This window comes from Pongo pygmaeus, chromosome 3 (genome assembly GCF_028885625.2).
Source record: "Pongo pygmaeus isolate AG05252 chromosome 3, NHGRI_mPonPyg2-v2.0_pri, whole genome shotgun sequence".
NCBI lineage: Eukaryota > Metazoa > Chordata > Mammalia > Primates > Hominidae > Pongo > Pongo pygmaeus.
In genome coordinates, this window is record NC_072376.2 from 93,357,795 (window position 1) to 93,382,462 (window position 24,668).

At 37.8% G+C, this 24,668-nt stretch overlaps 1 protein-coding gene across 5 annotated transcripts in view; it reads right to left on the reverse strand.

The window, feature by feature from the left end:
• Positions 1-8,041: 8,041 nt before the first annotated feature.
• The window catches only part of PRKG2 (protein kinase cGMP-dependent 2), a 120,876-nt gene continuing 104,249 nt past the window's right edge, over positions 8,042-24,668 (reverse strand). For all 5 annotated transcript variants that reach the window (XM_063663796.1, XM_054486361.2, XM_054486360.2 and 2 more), the window contains exons 18-19: positions 13,144-13,210; positions 8,042-10,576 (exon numbers count right to left, since the gene is read on the reverse strand). In XM_063663796.1, coding sequence (XP_063519866.1) covers positions 10,481-10,576; positions 13,144-13,210 — 163 coding nt within the window. In that variant the 3' untranslated portion in view covers positions 8,042-10,480. The remainder of the gene's footprint in view (positions 10,577-13,143; positions 13,211-24,668) is intronic.

The following is a 24,668-nucleotide window of genomic DNA, read 5'->3' on the forward strand; positions in this document are numbered from 1 at the left end:
GGTAGGCTGGGCACGGTGGTTCACACCTGTAAGCCCAACACTTTGGGAGGCCAAGAAGGGTGGATCACTTGAGGTCAGGAGTTCAAGACCAGCCTGGCCAACATGGTGAAACCCCCATCTCTACTGAAAATACAAAATACAAAATACAAATATAAGCCGGGCGTGGTGGCATACGCCTGTAGTCCCCTGTTTTAAGTTCCTTATAGATTCTGGATATATAGACCTTTGTCAGTTTCCAGATGTCTTCTCCTATTGTGTAGGCTGTTTACTTTTTTGATAGTTTATTTTGCTGTGCAGAAGCTCTTTAGTTAAATTTTTGGCTGTTTCAAAAAAAATGTTCAGGAGGCTAAGGTAGGAGAATCATTTGAGCCTGGCAGGCCGAAGTTGCAGTGAGCTGAGATTGCATCACTGCCCTCCAGCCTGGGTGACAGAGTGAGACCTTATGTCCAGAAGAAAAAAGATTTTTTTTTAATGGGCAAAGAACGTGAACACACACTTCTCAAAAGAAGACATACAAACAGCCAAAAAGCATATGAAAAAATGTTCAACTTCACTAATCATTAGAGAACTACAAATCAAAACCACAGTGTGATACCATCTCACGCCAGCCAGAATAGCTATTATTAAAAAGGCAAAAAAATAACATACAGGTGAGGTTGAGGAGAAAAGGGAACACTTATACACTGTTGGTGGGAACATAAATTAGTTCAGCCACTATGGAAAGCAGTTTAGAGATTTCTCAAAGAACTTAAAACAGAGTTACTATTTGATCCAGCGGTCTCATTATGTGGTATATACCCAAAGGAATACAGATCATTCTACCATAAAGACACATGCAGGCGTATGTTAATCACTGCATTATTTACAACAGCAAAAACATGGAATCACCCTAAATTCCCAGCAATGGTGGACTGGATAAAGGAAATGTGGTACCTATACATAATGGAATACTATGTAGCCATAAGAAAGAGTGGGATCATGTCCATTCGTGTTTGCAGTAACATGGATGGAAACAGAGGCCATTATCCTGAGTAAATTAAGGTGGAAACAGAAAAACAAATACTGGAGAATTCCCACATTGTCGGAGGGACTTGGTGGGAGGCAATTGAATCATGGGGGCAGGTCTTTCCTATGCTGTTCTCATGATAGTGAATAAGGCTCAGCAGATCTGATGTCTTTATAAGGCAGAGTTTCCCTGCACAAGCTTTCTCTTTTCTTGCTGCCATCCGTATAAGATGTGACTTGCCCCTCCTTGTCTTCTGCCATGATTGTGAGACCTCCCCAGCCACATGGAACTGTAAGTCCATTAAATGCTTTTTCCTGTATACCTTACCCAGTCTTGGGTATGTCTTTATCAGCAGCATGAAAACAGACTAAATACATTAAATTGATAACAGTAACAGTAGAGTGTGGCACTGCTGAAAAATACCCAAAAGTGACTTTGGAACTGGGTAACAGGCAGAGGTTGGAACAGTTTGGAGGGCTCAGAAGAAGACAGGAAAATGTGGGAAAGTATGGAACTTCCTAGAGACATGTTGAATGGCTTTGCCCAAAATGCTAATAGCAATATGGACAATAAAGTCCTGGCTGAGGTGGTTTCAGATGGACATAAGGAACTTGTTGGGAACTGGAGCAAAGGTGACTCTTGTTATGTTTTAGCAAAGAGACTGGCAGCATTTTGACCCTGCTCTAGAGATTTGTGGAAATTTGAACTATAGAGAGATAATTTAGGGTATCTTGTGAAAAAAAATTTCAAAGCAGCAAAGAATTCAAGAGGAGATGTGGGTGCTGTTAAAGGCATTCAGTTTTAAAAGGGAAACAGAGCATAAAAGTTTGGAAAATTTGCAGCCTGACAAAGTGATAGAAAAGAAAATTCTATTTTCTGAGAAAAAATCCAAGTGGCTGTAGAAATTTACATAAGTAACGAGGAACTGAATGTTAATCCCCAAGACAATGGGGAAAATGTCTCCAGGGCATGTCAGAGGTCTTCACGGCAGGCCCTCCCATCACAGGCCTGGAGGCCTAGGAAGAAAAGATGGTTTCATGGGCTTGGTGCCGGGTTCCCATCCTGTGTGCAGTCTAGGGACTTGATGCCTTGCATCCCAGCCACTCCAGCAGTGACTAATAGGGGCCAAGGTACAGCTCAGGCCATGGCTTAAGAGGGTGCAAGACTCAAGCCTTGGCAGCTTCCACATGGTGTTGAGCCTGCAAGTGCACAGAAGTCAAGAATTGAGGTTTGGGAACCTCCACCTAGATTTCTGAGGATATATAGGAACACCTGGGTGTCCAGGTAGAAGTTTGCTGCAGGGGTGGGACTCTCATGGAGAACCTCTGCTACGGCAGTGCAGAAGGGAAACGTGGGGTTGGAGCCTCCACACAGGGTCCCTACTGGGGCACCACCTAGTGGAGCTATGAGAAGAGGGCCACCATCCTCCAGACCCCAGAATGGTAGATCCACTGAGAGCTTGCACTATGTGCCTGGAAAAGCTGCAGACACTCAACACCAGCCCATGAAGACAGCTGGGAGGGAGGCTGTACCCTGCAAAGCCACAGGGGTAGAGCTACTGAAGATCATGGGAACCCACTTCTTGCGTTGGCGTGACTTGGATGTGAAACATGGAATCAAAGGAGATCATTTTGGAGCTTTAATATTTGACTGCCCTGCTGGATTTCAGACTTGCGTGGGGCCTATAGCCCCTTTGTTTTGGTTAATTTTCCCATTTGAAATGGCTGTATTTACCCAATGCTTGTACTCCCATTGTATCTGGAAAGTAACTAATTTGCTTTTAATTTTACAAGCTCACAGGCAGAAGGGACTTGCCTTGTCCCAGATAAGACATTGGAGTGTGGATTATTGAGTTAATGCTGAAATGAGTTAAGATTTTGGGGGACTGTTGGGAAGGCATGATTGGTTTTGAAATGTGAGGACATGAGACTTGGGAGGGGCCGGGGTGGAATCATATGGTTTGGCTCTGTCTCCACCCAAATCTCATCTTGACTCCCACATGTGGTAAGGTCCTGGTGGGAGGCAGTTGAATCATGGGGGCAGGTCCTTTTCCGTGATGTTCTCATGATAGTGAATAAGTCTCATGAGATCTCATGGCTTTATAAGGTGGAGTTCCCCCGCACAAGCTCTCTCTTTGCCTGCTGCCATCCGTATAAGACATGACTTACTCCTCCTTGCCTTCTGCCATGATTGTGAGGCCTCCCCAGCCACATGGAACTATAGGTCCATTAAATGCTTTTTCCTGTATAAATTACCCAGTCTTGGGTATGTCTTTGTCAGCAGCATGAAAACGGGCTAATACAGAGCATCACCAGGAAGTCTGTAAAAGTTTAACTCAAAGATTCAAGTGAATAAAGGTGCTGAATACTGTTGAGGCCTGAGAAAGGCTATGCCAGTCTGCTGCCAATAAAACTGATGTGATGTAGTAAAATTTATAAATGTTCAACAGTCCCCCCTTTTTTAAAAATAATCTTTCTGATATCTAGCCTACATTTCTGATTCAAATTTCTTTTTCTAAAGAAGTTTTTTCTTATTATAAAATATAATTTCAATGTATAGAACAAAGAAAATATAGATAAAAGTATACATGATTATACCACCTGGAGATCATTACTGTTAACATAGTTATATAATAAATATAAGCATTTATTAGAACTATAATTTTATCCTGCTGTGTCCTCAACACCTAGAACAATGCCTGGAACATAAGTGCTCAAATTCATAATTGTTGAGTGAATCAGTTAAGACATGTATGTAATAATTTTCTTTGCATTCACCACCCATTTGAATAAGAGGTCTCCCTTACTCTCATTAATCCTTATGAGCCCTCAAAGAGAAAAGGCACACTTTAATATTTTGACTATCTTTCCCAAAAGCAAAACCGAGCACAAGACCTTAAGAGAGGCTGACTAAGGCCAGGTGCAGTGGCTCACGCCTGTAGGCCCAACACTTTGGGAGGCCAAGGTGGGTGCGTTGCTTGAGCCTAGGAGTTCAAGACCAGCCTGAACAACATGGTGAAACTCAATCTCTACAAAAAATACAAAATAAAATTGTGTTTTGGGTTTTTGTTGTTGTTGTTGTTGTTGTTTTGGTTTGGTTTTTTTTTTTTTTTTTTTTTGGTTGTGGTGCGCACTTGTAGTCCCAGCTATTGGGAGGCTGAGGTGGGAGGATTGCTTGAGCCAGGGAGGTCAAGGCTGCAGTGAGCTGTGATTGTGCCACTGCACTCCAGCCTGGAACACAGAGCAAGACCCTGTATCAAAGGAAAAGAGGCTGAACAAACAGAATTCAGAAGCGCATAGAGCTTTTGCATGTTATGATCCACTTAGCAATCTGAGGATCCTCCTGAATTTTAAGCAGCAGGATTGGGTGGTTGGCTCATATCAGCTTGTGTTCCAGTGTGACTCCTAGCTTGCTTTCATCTGCCTGAAGAGTAAGCCCCATTTGTTCTATTATCACATCATCTTCTGCTTCTTCCCCCAAAATGCATGTCTATTTGTGTTTCCCTTACTGAGGAAGTTTATACTTATCAAAACAAATTTCATGTTACTTTTCATTGTACCACTTTTAATTTAGCAACCAACAATTAAATAAACAAAAATATCCTGGTTTTATGTCTTTCAGAATTGAAAATGCTCCAGCTCTAATTCAGTTTATAGCTTGCTTGTAAATCACTTGAGACAAATTGTTATCACTGATTTTGATTGAGTCATGTGTCCCATGCCCTAAATATATTTCAAAGATTATTGGGTAGAAAGAGGTAAAGCAAATCTCATTACTAAATCAAACTGAATAAATTACATAATAATAATATATAATATGTTTTACTAGTTTTAAAACTGAGTGACTTTGTACTGTGTCAATTTAGCTAAGCCAGAAATATGTTTCCCAGAATTCCCTTTTCAGTATGGTTCTGAGTTAGGCCTTTTCACAAGAGAAATTTACATAAGATCTGAAAGGCAGACATGAGAAGCAGCTATATTTGCACTCCAGGGGACAGTATAAGTCCAAGTACTGCTGCAGCTCATACACATTGTCTCATCTGTTGACTCACCTTGTTGGTATAGAGCACAGCCAGGCTTATGGTCTTTCCAGCTCCAGCTAGATTGTTCCTTCAGCATCTTCAAATCCTAAAGCAGGAATATTTTAAAGATGCCAGCTTATCCTGTAGGTCACCTAAATGACCAAGGCTGGCAACCAGGAAAGACAGATGCAAGTTCCAGTTTGTCCTCATGTGTTCCAGTTTGTCACTACAAATTTGTTTTTTCCTCAAGGATTCAACTTATTTCTCTTCTGTCCATTTTATCCTTCTTCCTCCATTTTATGTCAATCTTCCCTTCCCAAATTAGTAGTTTAAAACAATGAACAATTATTATCTCACACATTCTGTGGACCAGGAACTCCAGAATCATTTGTCTGAGTCCTCTGGTGCATGGGCTGTCACTAGGCTGCAAAGTATTGGCTGGGGCAGCAGTTCCATCTAAAGGCTCAACTCAGTGGAGGATCTGCTCTAAGTTCAGGCATGTGATTGTTGACAGGAGTTGGCTCATCATAGGTTGCTGGACTGAGGGCCTCATTTTCTCACTGACTGTTAGCCAGAGCCTCCCTCAGTTATTTGCCACGTTTACTCAAATTGCAGCAGCTGGCTTCCATCAGAGCAAGCAAATGAGAGGGAGAGAGGCTCAGGAGAATATACGTGGAGTCCCCTTGTAACCCAATCTCAGAAGTGACATCCCTTCACTTTGTTTATATCCTGTTTGTTAGAAGGAAGTCACTAGGTTCAGCCAGTACTGGAAAGGAGGGGATTATAAAAGGCCATGATTACCATAAGCAGGGATTGCTGGAGGCTATCTTTGAAGGTGCCCACCAAATCCCTTCAAACAATCCTTTGAGGCATCTTGCATGTGCTGTACAGAACTCCTCTCATAAAAAGTAAAACTTCTAAGAATCTTAAGTGCATTTTCTCAGAGCATCTTTAGAGGAAAGATTTGTGATTGGCTATTGTCTAGTGGACTGGATTATGAATTCGTATATGAAAAAGTCATGAAGTTTTTAAAAGAAATATATCAGCTTGAAATAAAGAGGCAGAAACAAGCTGAAAAGAGGCATTTCTACCATCAAATTTTCACAGGCATCAAAGGGGCTAAGATGTCTACTCAGTTGAAAAATCAGCTATATCTTATGGAAGAGGAAGGATGGCTCAGAAGGCAGAACCAAGATTCTAAATGGTGGCGCCATGAGCTATAAAGAATGACTCACAGGGAGTAGGAGTGAGTCCTAAGCCAAGAAAAGCTCACATGTTTCTGGCCAAATTTCAGGATTACCATAGACTAGTTATTGCTTTGTGCCTTTCATTCTCTCCTCCTAATCCAAGTATCTGGTGTGGTCGGCCTTTGCTTTTTACCGCTCAATGTGTGACTGTCCAGGCAGATTACTTATTTACTTATTTCACAGGATTTTAGACTTAAAATAATGTATGGAAGGAATTACACCTGAAGAGTGTCATCTACACTTAAATTGGATTTAGACGACATGACCCAGGACCATGAGCCAGAGCCTGATAATATCTTTAGGGAGGCTCTTGGGAGGGAATAAATTTGTTTTTCATATGGGAGTAATATAAGTAATGTGTGGCCAGAAAGTGAATTGCGGCAGTTTTAAAATTTGTTCACAAATTCTTTAAAATTCTCTTCATTAGGAAGTTAAGTCTATGTTCTCTCCCCTCAAATCTGGGTGGGTTTTTGTTTCCACCAGCAGAGTGTGGGAGAAGTGATGTTATTTGACTTTCAAAGCTAATTCATAAAGGATAGTATAGCTTCTGCTTTGTTAGCTAGAATAATCACTGTAGGAGCCACAAGAGAAGTTTGACTAGTTTAAGGATGCCATTATGTGAGGAATCCAAGCTATGGAAAAGGTATGTGTAGGCAACCTGGTCCTAAGTCCTGTCTTTGAGAAGTCCCAGCCAGGTAGCAGATATGTGAGTGAACAAGGCTTCAGGTAATTCTAGCTCCTAGCCACTGAGTCACCGTTAGTCTTTGAGTCTTTCCACCTGGTTCCCCAGATATTGTGGTGCAGAGACAAGCCATCCTTGTCATGTGTTGTCTGAATTCCTGACCCACGAAATCTAGGAGAGTAACAAAATGGTTGTTCTAAGCAACTAAGTTTTGGGGTAATTTGTTACACAGTTATAACAACTGGGACTAAGCCATGCAAAACCATCAGAGCTAAATTGTGAATAAAATGTGTATTTAAATTTGGGTGATGGGTACACTGAAAACCAAATCACCACCATTATGCAATATACCCAAGTAACAAACATGCATGTGCGCCCTGAATGTAGAATTTTTAAACAAGAGAAAGATATAAAATCATCATCATCATCACCATCATCATTATCATCATCATCATACTGGATCCCTCAGGTAATTTAAAAATAAAATAAAATGAGCATCTCTTTGTAAAAAAAATGCATATTTAAGGCCAATAAATAAAAAATTTTTGAATAAAGTCAACTATCTGTGTGTTTATAATTATTTTAGTATCTTGTGTGAATGACTTAATAGATATAAATACTCCTAGTACAATGCCTAGCAATAAAGAACAAGGATTTGTCATTGTGCCCAAAGAAATATACATATATACTTATTTTCAAATGTTTATTACAAATGACTTACTAGTAATAATATTCTGGCACAAGATTTCAAAGCTTTAAATGTATATCTCCAAGTTCCAGAAGAGTAAAGCTGAGGTTTAATGTTCAAGGTTACACAAATCTGGGCAGAGCTGGAATTCAAGCCCAGGTTTTTTTTTTTTTTTTCTTCTTCTCTAAATCTCTTACTTTTCACTACTACACTGTCTTTTCTTCAGATGTGTTTATATTTAAAGAAAGCATTAAGGACTTATAATTATGAAAAGTTGGTCACACTTGGAAGAAGCTCAAGGATGAAAAATTAAGTTTACATCCTAACAAGAGAGATTGGGAATGATTTAATGATTAGGAAAATGATGGGTATGCATATATGAGGGTAATTTTCCATATTTCCCTGTATGTGTGTATCTTTAATTCATAAAAATTAAAATTTAGGTTAACTTAATGAAGCACTTCACTTTAGTGAGGGTTAACCCTTCATCTCATACACCGAAGTTTTTGATCAATCATTTTTACTTCATGATTTAAAAGAAAAAAAAATGACAGATACTGGATTTGATAAGTACAATTCTGCATACAGATACCAATGATACATAAGATGGACTAAATGGTTATTAAGGCCCCTTTAATTTTAATAGAGACAGTAACAGTAGCTCCCGTCTATGCAGCAATGGTTATCTCAGAGACACCGGGCAAAAGACTCTCTACATAACTTAATCCCTGAAACAAGCCTCTAAAGTAAATATTACTTTACTCTGCCTTTTTCTATGAATGAGAAAGCTAGTACTCAAAAAAGCTAAATCACTTTCCCAAAGTCACTCAGTCAGGAAATAGCGGAGTTGGGATTATTCAATGGTTCAGTCTCTCATTTCTTCATCTTTTAAAGTACTCTAAGGAAACAATAAAAAATCACGTGGGAGGATAACACATTGACATGGTCAATCACAGGAAAAATAAACCTGTAGTACTCTAACTTGGTTATTTCTATATATGTAGGGTTTTAAAAATTACAACTATTAATCTGCTTTGAGAATATCATTCCTATTATAACTGTACAGTTCTAATATCCACCCAATACATAAATTTTCTATCTTTATAGGTTGGTAATTTAAAAATATATACATGGAAAAACATACAGTACAAACAAACCAAATTCAAATAAAAATCTTTAAAAACTCTTAGAAATTCTTTAAGCAGGTTATGTCAATCCTATTAAAAATGATTATTCTATGTACAATACATAATCTTTAAAAATACAGCTCCAGGAAACAAAAACTCTTTGGTTCAGCAAAAGGATTATAAATGTGGAAATCTAATTTGTTAAGGATGCACCTTTCTGGATTGGGCTTCACTTGTCTAGCTTAACTCATTAAGGAAGCATATAGCTGGCTTTTTTCTGGATGAGGAAATTATGAGTGGGGACTGGGTAAAGGTTCCTCTTGACATAGAACATTATCATATGAAAATATAACCAGAAGCTTGAATAATCCCAGAACTTATACAGTATTTTTACTCTGCTAGATTTAAAAAATACAGAAAAGTCTCTGCTTCTTATTCATTTTGGAAGGAGGGTAAGGGAATGCTCGTGGTCAATACATACAACCATTCATCAGCAAACTTCTTAGGTACTAGGTCCCATGCTATTGAAACTATCCTATTTATTATTTGGGAGATTGCAAGGAAGGGATAGGAGGAATGCTGTTGTCCCTTTTACTTCTGAAATCCTATCACTTTTCCGGTGGCTTGCCTGTCTTAACAATCTAAATTTATAAACACATCCATGACTCAGATGTCTTTAAAAAGAGCTATTAACTCAGCAGTGATTACAGTGCATCAACATTTGTCAATGGGATTTATATTAAAAAGTAACGATGATTCTATACAATTTTGGTTTATTAATAGCAACAATCACAGAATTTTTCAAAATACCTCAGATTTTCAAAGAGTTAGCAGTCTTACCTATTAGAATATATCTTCCTTTCTATTTACTGGGAGGGAAAAGCCTTCACAATTTTGTTCCAGGACATTTTCTACTCTGGTTGTGAAAATATTTTAGCATCATTTAACCACACATTGTGACTATCTTTAACAAGGACTTTTGAAAAGTCTCTAAGGTATCACTGATCATAAAGGAGAGAAAATATTTCTTGCTTTACTTTTTTTTCTAAGTTCCCCAATAGAAAATAATTACCTGATTGGATTGATTGATTCAGTTACTTTAGGAAAAGGTGCCACTGACTATTGCTCAATCTTGCCTCTCCCTGGACTCATGTCAGAGGCATATTAATATATTTTCAGGTTAAAAGCAGGTGAAAGTCAGGAGGTTCTGTTGGCTACCATGCTTTCTGCAAACCACCATTTTAAGATACCATCATGCTTATATGAAGTTGCTGAGAGCTGGGGAGCTCTCCAAAATTCACCATTGTTTTTCCTTCTATTTGTATGACTTAGTTATTCAAGGGCAAGACCCTTTTTAAACGTTAGTAGTACTCAAACGAGAAGGATATGATTGGAATGGAACAATAGATTGCAGAAAAAACTGCCACTTTAACAAAAATGGCTCTGATTGTGGAAAAGAAAATGGGATAGCCTCTAGCAGTTGAGAAAAGCAAATAATGTAATACATCAATAATTCACAGCATCTAAATGAGACACTATAACTCAGAACCACATCCATACCATTCTCCTCTTCCCCTTGTGCAGGAATTTCTTTTCCCTAATGGTCTTCCAAAGATATTATAATACTCTGAAAAGAAAATAATGTGTTGGATTATTGATCCTTGAGGTCCTCTTCTGTAGTGTACAGGCAGTAATCAACTTTTCTTCTGTCAGAAGTCTTTATCCCAGCCTGATAGCTCGTCTGGAGGCATTCCCTTTTCAGGAGGATATTTGTCAAAGTAGCTGTGATCTATGGGTCCATTGAGCTAATATAGAAATAATTAAAACAAAAGGAAGAATAATGTTGACCAAGCATGCTATCACATATGGGTAATGTTTTTTATTTCAGAACACTGATTTCATACAGCAACCACTTGGAAGTTACATACAAGAAAAAAATGACCAATTATCATTCTTGAGTCCTAGTCTCAGCCTCATGAGATCTTCTCTTTACAACCAAATAGATTTGGTCATCAGATAACATTCAATAGTAACTACCTGGCATGAGGAGTTTTCCTAAAGAAAAAGTTCAGAAATAGGCCAGGCGCTGTGGCTCACGCCTGCAATCCCAGCACTTTAGGAGGCCGAGACAGGCAGATCACCTGAAGTCAGGAGTTCGAGACCAGCCTGGACAATGTGGTGAAACTCCATCTCTACTAGAAATACAAAAATCAGTTTGGCATGGTGGCACACACCTGTGATCCCATCTACTTTGGAGGCTGAGGCAGGAGAATCACTTGAACCTGAGAGGTGAAGGTTGCAGTGAGCTGAGATCACACCACTGCACTCCAGCCTGGGTAACACAGTGAGACTTTGTCTCAGAAAAAAAAAAAAAAAGTGACAGAAATAATGTCTATTTATTTTTTTAATTGAAAACTCTTTTAAAATCGAAATCTGCTAGCATTCTTCTTCCATTGTATAAGTTTCTCACCAATCCTGAAATTTTTTATGGTTAATTGATCCATATAAAGTATTCAGAATGCCAAAAAAGGAACAATTCAAAATATTAATGACCCTGTTGAGAGAGTGAAATTATGCTGGTATTAAATTATTTCACAAATAAAATGATTTCTAACTCTGCTTTCAAACAAATGTAAGTAATGCCTAATTGAATAATCAGCTGAAAAATCATTAAAAATATTATTTATGATAGATCATAATGTGGTGGAGGAACAGAGCTAGAGATCGTTCAGAAGGAGCTCAAAGTGACATCGCTGTAATAAAACCCTCCATTCCCACTTATATATGTGAGAACACAACTCTTAGAACTTGTATCTGCATAACAATAATTTTAAAAAGGAATAGAATTGATGCTGAATCTGATCCCATTCTTCTAATAAATAATATCTATCCATAGGTACATGAAATAATTTCTTCTCAAAAAATGTTTATTTAATAATTACCTTTAGATATTCATAATATATTTATGCCATTTGACACTGCATGCCATAAAAATGTAATTACAATAGAATTCAGAATATTGGTGTTATCACAAATTTTAAATCTAAAATTTAAAGGCATTTAAAGAATGATCAAGAAAGATTGTCAAGCATAGAAGCATTTTACGTTAGGATGAAATCTTATAGGGAACATAGAATGAAAATATGATGATACGATGAAAAGGAGTGATACAATATTTCTGCCCAAACTTTATAAGTGGCAGATAGGTATTAAATCTCAATGTATTTAGATTATAGTAAATATATTTAAAGGAATGAAGTAACGGTAGTGTTTTATTTTATTTTTATTATTATTTTTTTTGAGACGGAGTCTCGCTCTGTCGTCCAGGCTGGAGTGCAGTGGTGTGATCTTGGCTCACTGCAAGCTCCACCTCCTGAGTTCACATCATTCTCCTGCCTCAGCCTCCCGAGTAGCTGGGACTACAGGCGCCCGTCACCACGCCCGGCTAATTTTTTTGTATTTTTAGTAGAGACAGGGTTTCACCATGTTAGCCAAGATGGTCTCGATCTCCTGACCCCATGATCCGCCTGCCTCAGCCTCCCAAAGTGCTAGGATTACAGGCGTGAGCCACCATGCCTGGCCTAGTGTTTTATTTTAAAATATCAACATTTACAACATACTGGAAATCATATTCTCCACAACTACACTTTGATGAAAAAAAGTCAGATAGCAATCTACCAATGTATAAGAGGAAATATAGATCTTCGCAATCTTTTGGAAAAAACACTAACATAAACTTAGTAGTATGTTGACCTAGATCATTCCTGAGTCATTCTTCCTCCCATGTTAGCTGAAGTTCTGCTGCCTCTAGAGCTGCGCTATCCAATAACAAAACCGTTAGTAACACGAAGTGACTGAGCACTTGAAATGTCGCTCATCTGAACTGAGATGTGCTGTAACAGTAAAATTCACTTGGGATTTAGAAAATTTAGTATGGAAAAATAAACATAACCTATCTCACTAATATTTTATATTGATTACATATTGAAATAACATTTTGGAGGTATGATAATTAAAATTATTTTCACCTTTTCAAAATGGCTATTAGAAAATTTTAAGTTTCATACATTGTTCACGTCAAATTTCTACAGTCACTTGTCAGCCTGAACAACACTGACTACTTTGGGACTTAAGTGGCACTGACGTGTATTTGGTTCTTGATAGGTAAGTTAATGTCCGTCAACTAGGCAGTACTATTTAGTCTCTATAATCACAATTACTAAGACAAATTCACTTAATTTAAAATAAAAACTGCTTTTAAAAAAACACCCAAAATCTGTTATGGGCATATACATACACATACATCTAAAATCTGTGTACAAAAACAAATCCCTGGGAAAAAAATAAAAAATTAATACAATAAATACAATACCTCTCTTTGCAAAGGTGATGGAAGGCTCCGTGCTTTCAGTCCCTCCCAATTAAAACCATTTAACCACCTGAGAAATGAGAAAGAAAGGAAGGAAGGAAAGAAGGAAGGAAGGAACGGAGAAAGAGAGAAAGAGAGGACAAAAAGGAATATTACTTGGATGATAAACTATTAGCATGTCAAGTTATCTGCCATGGCTTTAAATAGCACTTATACACTAATTATTCCGAAATTTCTATTTCCAACCAAGACCCCTCCATCAGGGTCTAAGGTCTACAATTCTTATTCATCTTCTCACAATTAGATGTCTAATAGGCATCTGGCATGTATCACATCCAAACAGAAGCTTAAAATTTTCTCCACCAACCTCATCTCAATTCTTCCAGTTGCTCAAACCAAAGCTCTTGTAGTTGTTCTTTGTCTTATATCCTACCTGAGTCCATGAGCAAATCCTGTCAGTGCTAGCTTCACATTCTATCTATATTCAGTATCTGGCCAGTCTTCAATACCTTCACTCTACTAGCAAGGAACCAGCCCTACTTTTGTGCTGGAGATAACTTAGCAGCAAGATTGGTCGTTTATAGCATAAGTCAGGTCACAACATGCCTCGGTTCAATACTTCCCCACCTTTTCCATCTTACTCAGTGTAAAAGGCAAAGTCTGTTCCATGTCTTTGCTGTAACCGACAAGGCTTTATAAAATCATTGTTTCTACCACCATCCTTCCATTACCTTACCACTGTTTTACTTTTCTCTTTCTTTCTCCCTTAACTCATTTATCTTCTCACTATTCTCCTAACCAACTAGGGTTGTTTCCACTTTAAGGCCTTTGTACTCAAGGCTGGATTGTTCTTTCTCTAGATTTCCATGTCTTATTCTCTCAACACCTTCATGTCCCTTCTCAACGTTCATCTCAGTGAGATCTTCTTTGGCCATCCAATCTAAAATTGAAACTCTCCCCCACCAACACACACAAACACACACACACACACACACACACACAAGCTTCTTATCCTCCTTCCCTACTTTATTTTACCCCCTTAGCATCTATAGCTATCTAATATACTACTTGACTTAGTTATCCTGTTTACTTTCTATCTCCCCACTAGAAAGCAAGCTCCATGAGGGCAGAGATTTTTATCTATTTCCTTTTCTCTGTGCCCCAACACTTGAAGTAGTGCTTGATATGGGACAGGGGCTCAATAAATTTTTGTTGAGTGATTGAATGACTCTGCAAAGGAACACACTTAAGCAGAAAAAGTATTTTACAGTAATCTGTGAAAATATGGGATTAAGCAGAAGTTCTTTCATCATTGCTTACACATCGTTAATCTAAAAGGGCTGATCTGATCTTCGTATATTTCAAGCATATATTTCAAGCTTGATGGTCTAGAAATATAACACCAGGAGTCAGGAGGCCTCATTTCTCTTGAATAGAAACAATCTACTCTGTTTCTCAGGATCTTATAACAAGAACATGAAATCATGCTGTTCTATAGCCACTGATCTTTTCTACTGGCACACTGAGGTCAGCTCAGCCAGCCAACCAATATTTATGGAAAGTCAACTTGGTCTCAGGCAACAAAAAATGGCCCTGATAGACTTGCTTGATGCAGGGTTATCACAAACCTTCAATTTGTAAAAGATAAAATATCTGCAAGGTGCAGTAAGTAAAGCAAAGTGCGATCAAATAAAGTATGCCTGTAACTGAAACAAATGTTTCCTCTTCCTGTCAGGAAAGATTTAGTTGTACCCTACAAGTATATCAGCCTTCTTTTAAGGTAGGTGTTGGGAGACATGACTGGTGCCTAGTTTTAAATTAGCTCTTAGATACAAGATAGCAGAGCTCTGTAGCTATTTTTGGGAAAGATTATTTAATATAGAATGGACAGATACATACAACTGTATTGTTTTTAAATACAAAATTAAAGTGACTAGCTCTCTAAGAAAAAAAAAGTTTTACTTTAGAAGGGACTGAGAAAATCTGATGCCAAACTTTAGAAAGAAATTTGTTTGTTTGTTTGTTTTTTAATTCTAAGAATATACTGAGTAGAGAAGCTACACCCCTTAAAGACTTGTGGAAGGTTTTAAGATGCTTTTATTTTGCTGGGAGGTGATAGAAAGAAGTCAAGTAAACAATATAAATTATTAAATTAATTTCAGATAGTAGTAAGTACAAGGAAGATAAAAGAGAATAAAGTGGTAGGTGATGATGGGAATAGGAACAGGTTGGGAGGGGCTGCTTATAGCTAGGGAAGTATTTGAAAAAGTGATATTTGAAAGAGCCAGAATGAAGAGAAGGGGGAACCATGGGAAGATCTGTGGCAAAGCCCTTCCAGATGGAAGGAATGAGCTGAAGTATAGTGAATGCAGAGGAAACTAGAAAAAAAAAAAATGATGTCTGAGAGAGAGCCAGAGGCTAGATCACGTACAGCTTTGCAGGCACAGTAAGGAATCAAGATTTCTACATGTAGTGAAAGAATCAGAAAGCTCTAAGTAAATGACACAAGCTACTTCTCAAAAGATACTTCTGGCTGCTTTAGAGATAAAGACCACAGGGACCAGAATGGAATGGTGATGCGTCCCTGTGATTAAAGGCAGGGAGACTTTCAGGAGGCTGTCACATTGCTCTGTCTGTTGGCCGTACCAGAAGTTAGGCTCTTCCACCTTTCTCACTCTCTTCTCATCCCCAGACTTGGGTTTGGTTTAGTGCTTGACTGGATTTCCTATTACAAGTCTAAGCTTAGCAATAGAAAAGGAACGAAAAACAGAGAGAGCAGACTCTAGTGCATTCCATTTCAGATGCTATTCTAAACCAAAATATCATTTTGCCATAAGCTGCTGAAACTCCAGTCAAAAAGTGAGAGTCAGACAGCAACCCAGCTGTTTTATATCCCTCCTCTGCCCTTGCTGTAAAACCACAGAAGTCCTCTCTTTGTTCTACCCATTGCTTTTTTGCATAGACTGAGCCTCCACTTTTAGGGATTTCTAGGTACACAGTTCTATGGATTCTTTTCTTTTGTCACCAAATATGGCAACAATTCCTTTTAACATATTTTACAATGCTCTCTACCCCGAGGTGCTTCATAAATATTAATAAAAATCATTACCATCACTCTACTGAATCAAACAGCCCATGTGTTGCTTACAGAGTACTTGTTACAATCTGACTTATCACAGTATTTACTTAACATGCATGGCTATTCACTTAACACATGGCCTTTTGACACTAACCACATTTTAAGTAATGCAAGTGCCAGCATGCACTGGTGTGTAAAAAATATTCACCAGAGAAATATTAGCAGCAACCGCATATAAACTGCTTCTTCATTTCAGAAGACTCATAGAGCCTATTCTTGAAAGTAATTTCAAAGACTAGAAATATCAAAAACAATGTTAAAATACAGGCATACCTTGGAGATATTGAAGGTTCAGATCCAAACCACTGTAATAAGGCAAGTCACACAAATTTTGGAGTTCCCAGTGCATATAAAAGTTATGTTTAAACTAAACTGCAGTGTATTAAGTGTACAACAGCATTATGTCTAAAAATGTACGTAATTTTAAAATACTTTATTGCTAAAAATGCTAACAATCATCTGAGCCTTCAATGAATCATATTCTTTTTGCTATGGTCAAAAAGGTGGAAGGTCATGCCTTGGTGTTGATGGCTGCTGACTGACAAGGGTAGGGGTCGCTGAAGGTTGGAGTGGCTGTGGTAATTTATTAAAATAAGACAATGATAAAGTTTGCTGCATTGATTAACTTTTCATTTCATAAATTTTCTCTACAATATGTGATACTGTTTGATAGCATTTTATGCAGAGTAGAACTTCTTTTAAAACTGAGGTTAGGCTGGGCATAGTGGCTCATGCCTACAATCCTAGTACTTTGGGAGGCTAATGTGGGAGGACCTCTTGAGGCCAGGAGTTTGGGTAACATGGCAAGACACCCATCTCTACAAAAAAATTGTTAAAAAATTATCCAGACATGGTGGCATGCACCCACAGTTCCAGCTACTCAGGAGGCTAAGGCAGGAAGATCACTTGAGCCCAGGAATTCAAGGCTGCAGTAAGCCCTGATCACACCACTGCACTCCAGCCTGGGTGACAGTGAGATTCTAAAATAAATAAATAATCAAATAAATAAATAAATTGAGGTCAATTGTTTCCAACCCTGCTACTACATTATCAACTAAGTAAGTTTACGTAATATTTAAATCATTTGTTGTCATTTCAACAATGTTCACAGCATTTTTGCCAGAAGTAGATTGGATTTCAAGAAACCACTTTCTTTGCTCATCCATAAGAAGCAACTCCTCATCTGTTCAAGTTTCATCATTAGATTGCAACATTCAGTTGTATGTTCAGGCTTCAATTCAAATTTCGAGTTCTATTGCTATTTCTAGCACATCTGCATTTACTTTCTCCAATTAAGTCTTCAACTTCTCAAAGCCATTTATGAGGGTTAGGATCAACTTTTTCCAGACTCCTATTGATGTTGCTATTTTAGCCTCCTCTGATAAATCACAAATGTTTATAATGGCATTTAGAATGGTGAATTCTTTACAGAAGGTTTTCAACTCACTTTGCCCAGAGCCATCAAAGGAATCACTATGGCAGCTATAGCCTTACAAAATGTATTTCTCAATAACAAGACTTTAAATTCGTCAGAATTATTCCTTGAGGTTTAGGCTGCAGTGAGCCATGTTTGTGCCACTGCACTCCAGCCTGGGTAACAGAATGAGACCCTCAAAAACATTAAAATTAAAAATAAATACTCCTTGGTTCATGGGCTGCAGAATGGATGTTAACAGCCATGAAAATATATTAATCTCCTTGTACATTTCCATCAGAGCTCTTTGGTGACTAGGTGCATTGTCAATGAACAGTAATATTTGAAAGAAACATTTTATTCTGAGCAGTAGGTCTCAAGAGTAGGCTTAAAATATTCAGTAAATCATTCTGTAAACAGATATGGTGTCATTCAGGCTTTGTTCAATTTATGAAGCACAGGCAGAGTAGATTTAGCATCATTCTTAAGGGCCTTAGGATTTTTAGAATGGCAAATGAGCACTGACTTCAAGTCACCAGCTGCATTCCTAATAAGAGAGTTAATCGGTTCTTTGAAGATTTGAAGCTAGATATTAGCTTCTCCTCTCTAGCTAGGAAAATCCTAGACAGTATCTTCTTTCAATGTAAGGCAATTTATTCTTCATTTAAAATCTGTTGTTTATGTAGACAGTTTCATCAATGATCTTAGCTGAATCTTCTGGATAACTTGCTGCAGCTTCTATAGCAGCACTTGCTGCTTCACCCTACCCTTTTAAGTTATGGAGATGGCTTTTTTTCTTAAACTTCATGAACCAATTTCTGACAGCTTCTGACTTTTCTTCTTCAGCTACCTCACCTCTCTCAGCCTTCATAGAGTTGACTAGGGTTAGAATTTTGCTCTGGATTAGACTTTGGGTTAAAGAAATGTTGTGTCTGGTTTGATCTCTATAAAGACTACTAAAATTTGTTCCATATCAGCAATAAGCCAGTTTTGCTTTCTTACCATGTGCATTGTGATGGTTAATAATGAGTGGCAAGTTGATTGGATTGAAGTATTGATCCTGGGTGTGTTTGTGAAGGTGTTGCCAAAAGAGATTAACATTTGTGTTAGTGGGCTGGGAAAGGCAGACCCACCCGTAATCTCAGTGGGCACAATCTAATTAGCTGACAGTGTGGCTAGAATATAAGCAGGCAGAAAAATGTGGAAAGAGAGACTGGCCTAGCCTCCCAGTCTACATCTTTCTCCTCTACTGGATGCTTCTTGCCCTCGAATATCGGACTCCAAGTTCTTCAGTTTTGGAACTCAGACGGCTCTCCTTGCTACTCAGCCTGCAGACAGCCTCTTGTGGGACCTTGTGATTGCGTGAGTTAATACTTAATAAACTCCCTTTTATATATCTATTCCGTTAGTTCTATACCTCTATAGAACCCTGACTAATACATGTGTGTTCACTGGAGTAACACCTTTAATTTCCTTCAAGAAATTTTCCTTTGGATTCAAAACTTGACTAATTGGCACAGGAGGCCTAGCTTTCAGTCTATCCCAGCTTTTGATATGCCTTCTTCACTAAGCTTAATAATTTCCAGCTTTTTATTTAAAGTGAGAGACATGAGACTGTTTCTTTTACTTGAATACTTAGAGGCCACTGTAGGGTTATTAATTGGCCTGATTTCAATACTGTTGTGTCTCAGGAAATAAGGAGGTCTGAGTAGAGGGAGAGATGGGAAAATGGGCCATCGATAAAGTCATCAGAACACACAACATATATCGATGAAGTTTGGCATCTTATAGGGCTGCAGTTTGTGATGCCCTCAAAATTACAATACTAACATCAAAGATCACTGATCACAGATCACTATAATAGATATAAAAATAATGAAAAGTGTAAAATATTGTAAGAATTACCAAAATGTAACACAGACACACAAAGTGAGCAAACGTTGTTGGAAAAATGGCCCTGATAGACTTGCTTGATGCAGGGTTATCACAAACCTTCAATTTGTAAAAAATAAACTATCTGCAAGGTGGAGTAAGTAAAGCAAAGTGTGATAAAACAAGGTATGCCTGAACCTGAAACAAATGTTTCCTCTTCCTGTCAGGAAAGATTTAGTTGTACCTTACAAGTATATCAGCCTTCTTTTAAGATAGGTGTTGGGAGACATGACTGGTGCCTAGTTTTAAATTAGCTCTTAGACACAAGATAGCAGAGCTCTGTAGCTATTTCTGGGAAAGATTATTTAATATAGAATGGACAGATACATACAACTGTATGGTTTTAAAATACCAAAGCCTGGCAGAGACACAACAAAAAAAAAGAGAATTTTAGACCAATATCCTTGATGAACATAGATGCAAAAATCCTTAATAAAATACTGGCAAACCGAATCCAGCAGCACATCAAAAAACTTATCCACCATGATCAAGTGGGCTTCATCCCTGGGATGCAAGGCTGGTTCAACGTATGCAAATCAATAAACATAATCCAGCATATAAACAGAACCAAAGACAAAAACCATATGATTATCTCAATAGATGCAGAAAAGATCTTTGACAAAATTCAATGCTTCATGCTAAAAACTCTTAATAAATTAGGTATTGATGGGACGTATCTCAAAATAATAAGAGCTATCTATGACAAACCCATAGCCAATATCATACTGAATGGGCAAAAACTGGAAGCACTCCCTTTGAAAATGGGCACAAGACAGGGATGCCCTCTCTCACCACTCCTATTCAACATAGTGTTGGAAGTTCTGGCCAGGGCAATCAGGCAGGAGAAGGAAATAAAGGGTATTCAATTAGGAAAAGAGGAAGTCAAATTGTCCCTATTTGCAGATGACATGACTGTATATCTAGAAAACCCCATCGTCTCAGCCCAAAATCTCCTTAAGCTGATAGGCAACTTCAGCAAAGCCTCAGGATACAAAATCAATGTGCAAAAATCACAAGTATTCTTATACACCAATAACAGACAAACAGAGAGTCAAATCATGAGTGAACTCCCATTCACAGTTGCTTCAAAGAGAATAAAATACCTAGGAATCCAACTTACAAGGGATTTGAAGGACCTCTTCAAGGAGAACTACAAACTACTGCTCAATGAAATAAAAGAAGATACAAACAAATGGAAGAACATTACATGCTCATGGGTAGGAAGAATCAATATCTTGAAAATGGCCATACTGCCCAAGGTAATTTATAGATTCAATGCCATCCCCATCAAGCTACCAATGACTTTCTTCACAGAATTGGAAAAAACTACTTTAAAGTTCATATGGAACCAAAAAAGAGCCCGCATTGCCAAGTCAATCCTAAGCCAAAAGAATGAAGCTGGAGGCATCATGCTACCTGACTTCAAACTATACTACAAGCCTAGAGTAACCAAAACAGCATGGTACTGGTACCAAAACAGAGATATAGATCAATGGAACAGAACAGAGCCGTCAGAAATAATGCTGCACATCTACAACCATCTGATCTTTGACAAACTTGACAAAAACAAGAAATGGGGAAAGGATTCCCTATTTAATAAATGGTGCTGGGAAAACTGGCTAGCTATATGTAGAAAGCTGTAACTGGATCCCTTCCTTACACCTTATACAAAAATTAATTCAAGATGGATTAAAGACTTACACATTAGACCTAAAACCATAAAAACCCTAGAAGAAAACCTAGGCATTACCATTCAGGACATAGGCATGGGCAAGGACTTAATGTCTAAAACACCACAAGCAATGGCAACAAAAGCCAAAATTGACAAATGGGATCTAATTAAACTCAAGAGCTTCTGCACAGCAAAAGAAACTACCATCAGAGTGAACAGGCAACCTACAGAATGGGAGAAAATTTCTGCAATCTACCCATCTGACAAAGGGCTAATATCCAGAATCTACAATGAACTCAAACAAATTTACAAGAAAAAAACAAACAACCCCATCAAAAAGTGGGCAAAGGATATGAACAGACACTTCTCAAAAGAGGACATTCATGCAGCCAAAAGACACATAAAGACACATGAAAAAATGCTCATCATCACTGGTCATCAGAGAAATGCAAATCAAAACCACAATGAGATACCATTTCACCCAGTTAGAATGGCGATTATTAAAAAGTCAGGAAACAACAGGTGCTGGAAAGGATGTGGAGAAATAGGAACACTTTTACACTGTTGGTGGGACTGTAAATTAGTTCAACCATTGTGGAAGTCAGTGTGGCGATTCCTCAGGGATCTAGAACTAGAAATACCATTTGACCCAGCCATCCCATTACTGGGTATATACCCAAAGGATTATAAATCATACTGCTATAAAAACACATGCACACGTATGTTTATTGCGGCACTATTCACAATAGCAAAGACTTGAAACCAACCCAAATTTCCAACAATGATAGACTGGATTAAGAAAATGTGGCACTTATACACCATGGAATACTATGCAGCCCTAAAAAATAATGAGTTGAAGTCCTTTGTAGGGACATGGATGAACCTGGAAACCATCATTCTCAGCAAACTATTGCAAGGACAAAAAACCAAATACCACATGTTCTCACTCATAGGTGGGAACTGAACAATGAGAACATATGGACACAGGAATGGGAACATCACACACTGGGGCCTGTTGTGGGGTGGGGGGAGGGGGGAGGTATGGCATTTGGAGATATACCTAATGTTAAATGACGAGTTACTGGGTGCAGCACACCAACATGGCACAGGTATACATATGTAACTAACCTGCACATTGTGCACATGTACCCTAAAACTTAAAATATAATAAAAAAAAAAAGAGAGACAAATAGAAAAAAGAAAAAAATACAAAATTAAAGTGACTGGTTCTCTAAGAAAAAAAAGTTTTACTTTAGAAGAGACTGAGAAAAATCTGATGCCAAACTTTAGAAAGAAGCTTTTTCGTTTGTTTGTTTGTTTTTAATTCTAAGAATATACTGAGTAGAGAAGCTACGCAGCTTAAAGACTTGTGGAAGGTTTTTAAACACTCCCATTTGGAGAGAAAGATCAAGTTTTCTGATGTTCCCCACCTTCAGCTTTATAGCTTAAAAAGCACTATGAAAATAGATGAAAAAATGCTTCTGAGCATTTACACAACCGAAGACACTGTAAATTTGGTATATCTTATTAATCAACTCTATACTCTGCACTCAGAGTCTGTATTACATATAGCAAAGACAATGTTGCCTATTAAGAAGGAATAGACAAATTAGTCCCTACAGGGAAGGAAATTCAAAATTCTTTATTACTATGGTAAGGTGAGAAAATCCTTTAGCAGCAATTTGCATGTGCATCTAATGACAATTTGACAGCTACGTTTAAATGAGCCTCAGATAAAGAAGAAGTAAAAGCTAAGCTGGAGCCTGTTAACAGATATACCACTTCTATTTCCCAGCTATGCCAAAGCAAAACATGAAGACCCTTCTATAATGAGAGAAAGGAAGAATGTATATTGGAAGAATGGCTTTAATTGACAGAGCACTTGTTTCCTCAATATGAATAGTGTGTTTCTGTGTCATTTTATGATGAGAAGAGAAATTGTGATAACAGCATGGAGTGCTGGAAGAAAATAAATTAGAATCTAAGACAAATAATGAGCTTTACAGCTGAAGGCAATCCAAAGGGTAGCACAGAATATTAGAATACTACAAGCATTTTGATTCTATAAAATCTACACGTGTCTTTATCTTTCTTTCCTTCCTATGTTTCCTCCCTCCCTTTCTTCCTAAAAATATCCTTAAGGCAGAGCTCAATATGAATTTACAGTATTGAATACATGGCTTTATTTCAAGTAAGTTCATTAACACATACAGTAGAATTGGCAGGTTGATTTTTTGTTTTTGTTTTGAAGCTGTACTGCTACTGTTAAGAAACATGAATAGCATTTCTATTCAGCAATAGCCCTTCTCCCTTTATTTTCATACCATGTTGATGTGCCCCTAATTCTTCAGTGAAAAGATCTATAAAGGAATGCGGTGTTTTCATTTCTAAAAGTGAACATATCAGTGTAGTCAAAGGATTTCAATAATAAAAGCCTCAAATGTATTTTGCACTATCTACATATTCTTAAAGGTAATTTTTTATATCTGTGAATCATGAGCAAAATGAAAACATCTTAAAGATGGCAGCAGTTATCCAAGCACTGATTTAACAAGCCAAAACCTGAAGGTTTGAACTGCCACATTTGAATATTTAATACATCAGAGAGGATGTCTTTTTTTTTTTATTATACTTTAAGTTCTAGGGTACATGTGCACAACGTGCAGGTTTGTTACATATGTATACATGTGCCACGTTGGTGTGCTGCACCCATTAACTCATTGTTTACATTAGGTATATCTCCTAATGCTATGCCTCCCCGCTCCCCCCACCCCACAACAGGCCGTCTTATGAAGGTTATCAACGGTTCTGAAGGCCAGCTTTAAAAATTCACAGAACTGAAAAAGTATATGTCAGATTACTGCAAAAGGATAAAGCATGGTTTGAGGTTCTGTGGAAACCAGTGAAATCAATGTCCATTACCCAAAAAGTAAAATACAACATGAGGGTTCAGAATTTGAGGATATTCAAAGGAAAATTATATTTAAAATAAATATATATTATTAATTAAACCTGAAATAGAATACTTTTTCACAGTTGATTTAGGTGACCCATCCTCTTGAATACTGGCAACAACAATGGTATCTTCTTTTACTTACAAGTTAAATGCCCAAATTAGAATGTAATTCCTTCACAGATTCCAAGTTGATATTTCAAAGTATAATAAATATGTACAGCTAGTATAGATCAATAAAAATATATACTAGGATCAGGCATGGTGGCTCATGCCTATAATCCCAGCACTTTGGGAGGCTGAGGCAGGTGGATCACGAGGTCAGGAGTTTGAGACCAGCCTGGCCAACATGGTGAAACCCTGTCTCTACTAAAAATACAAAAATCAGCTGGGTGTGGTGGCAGGCGCCTGTAATCCC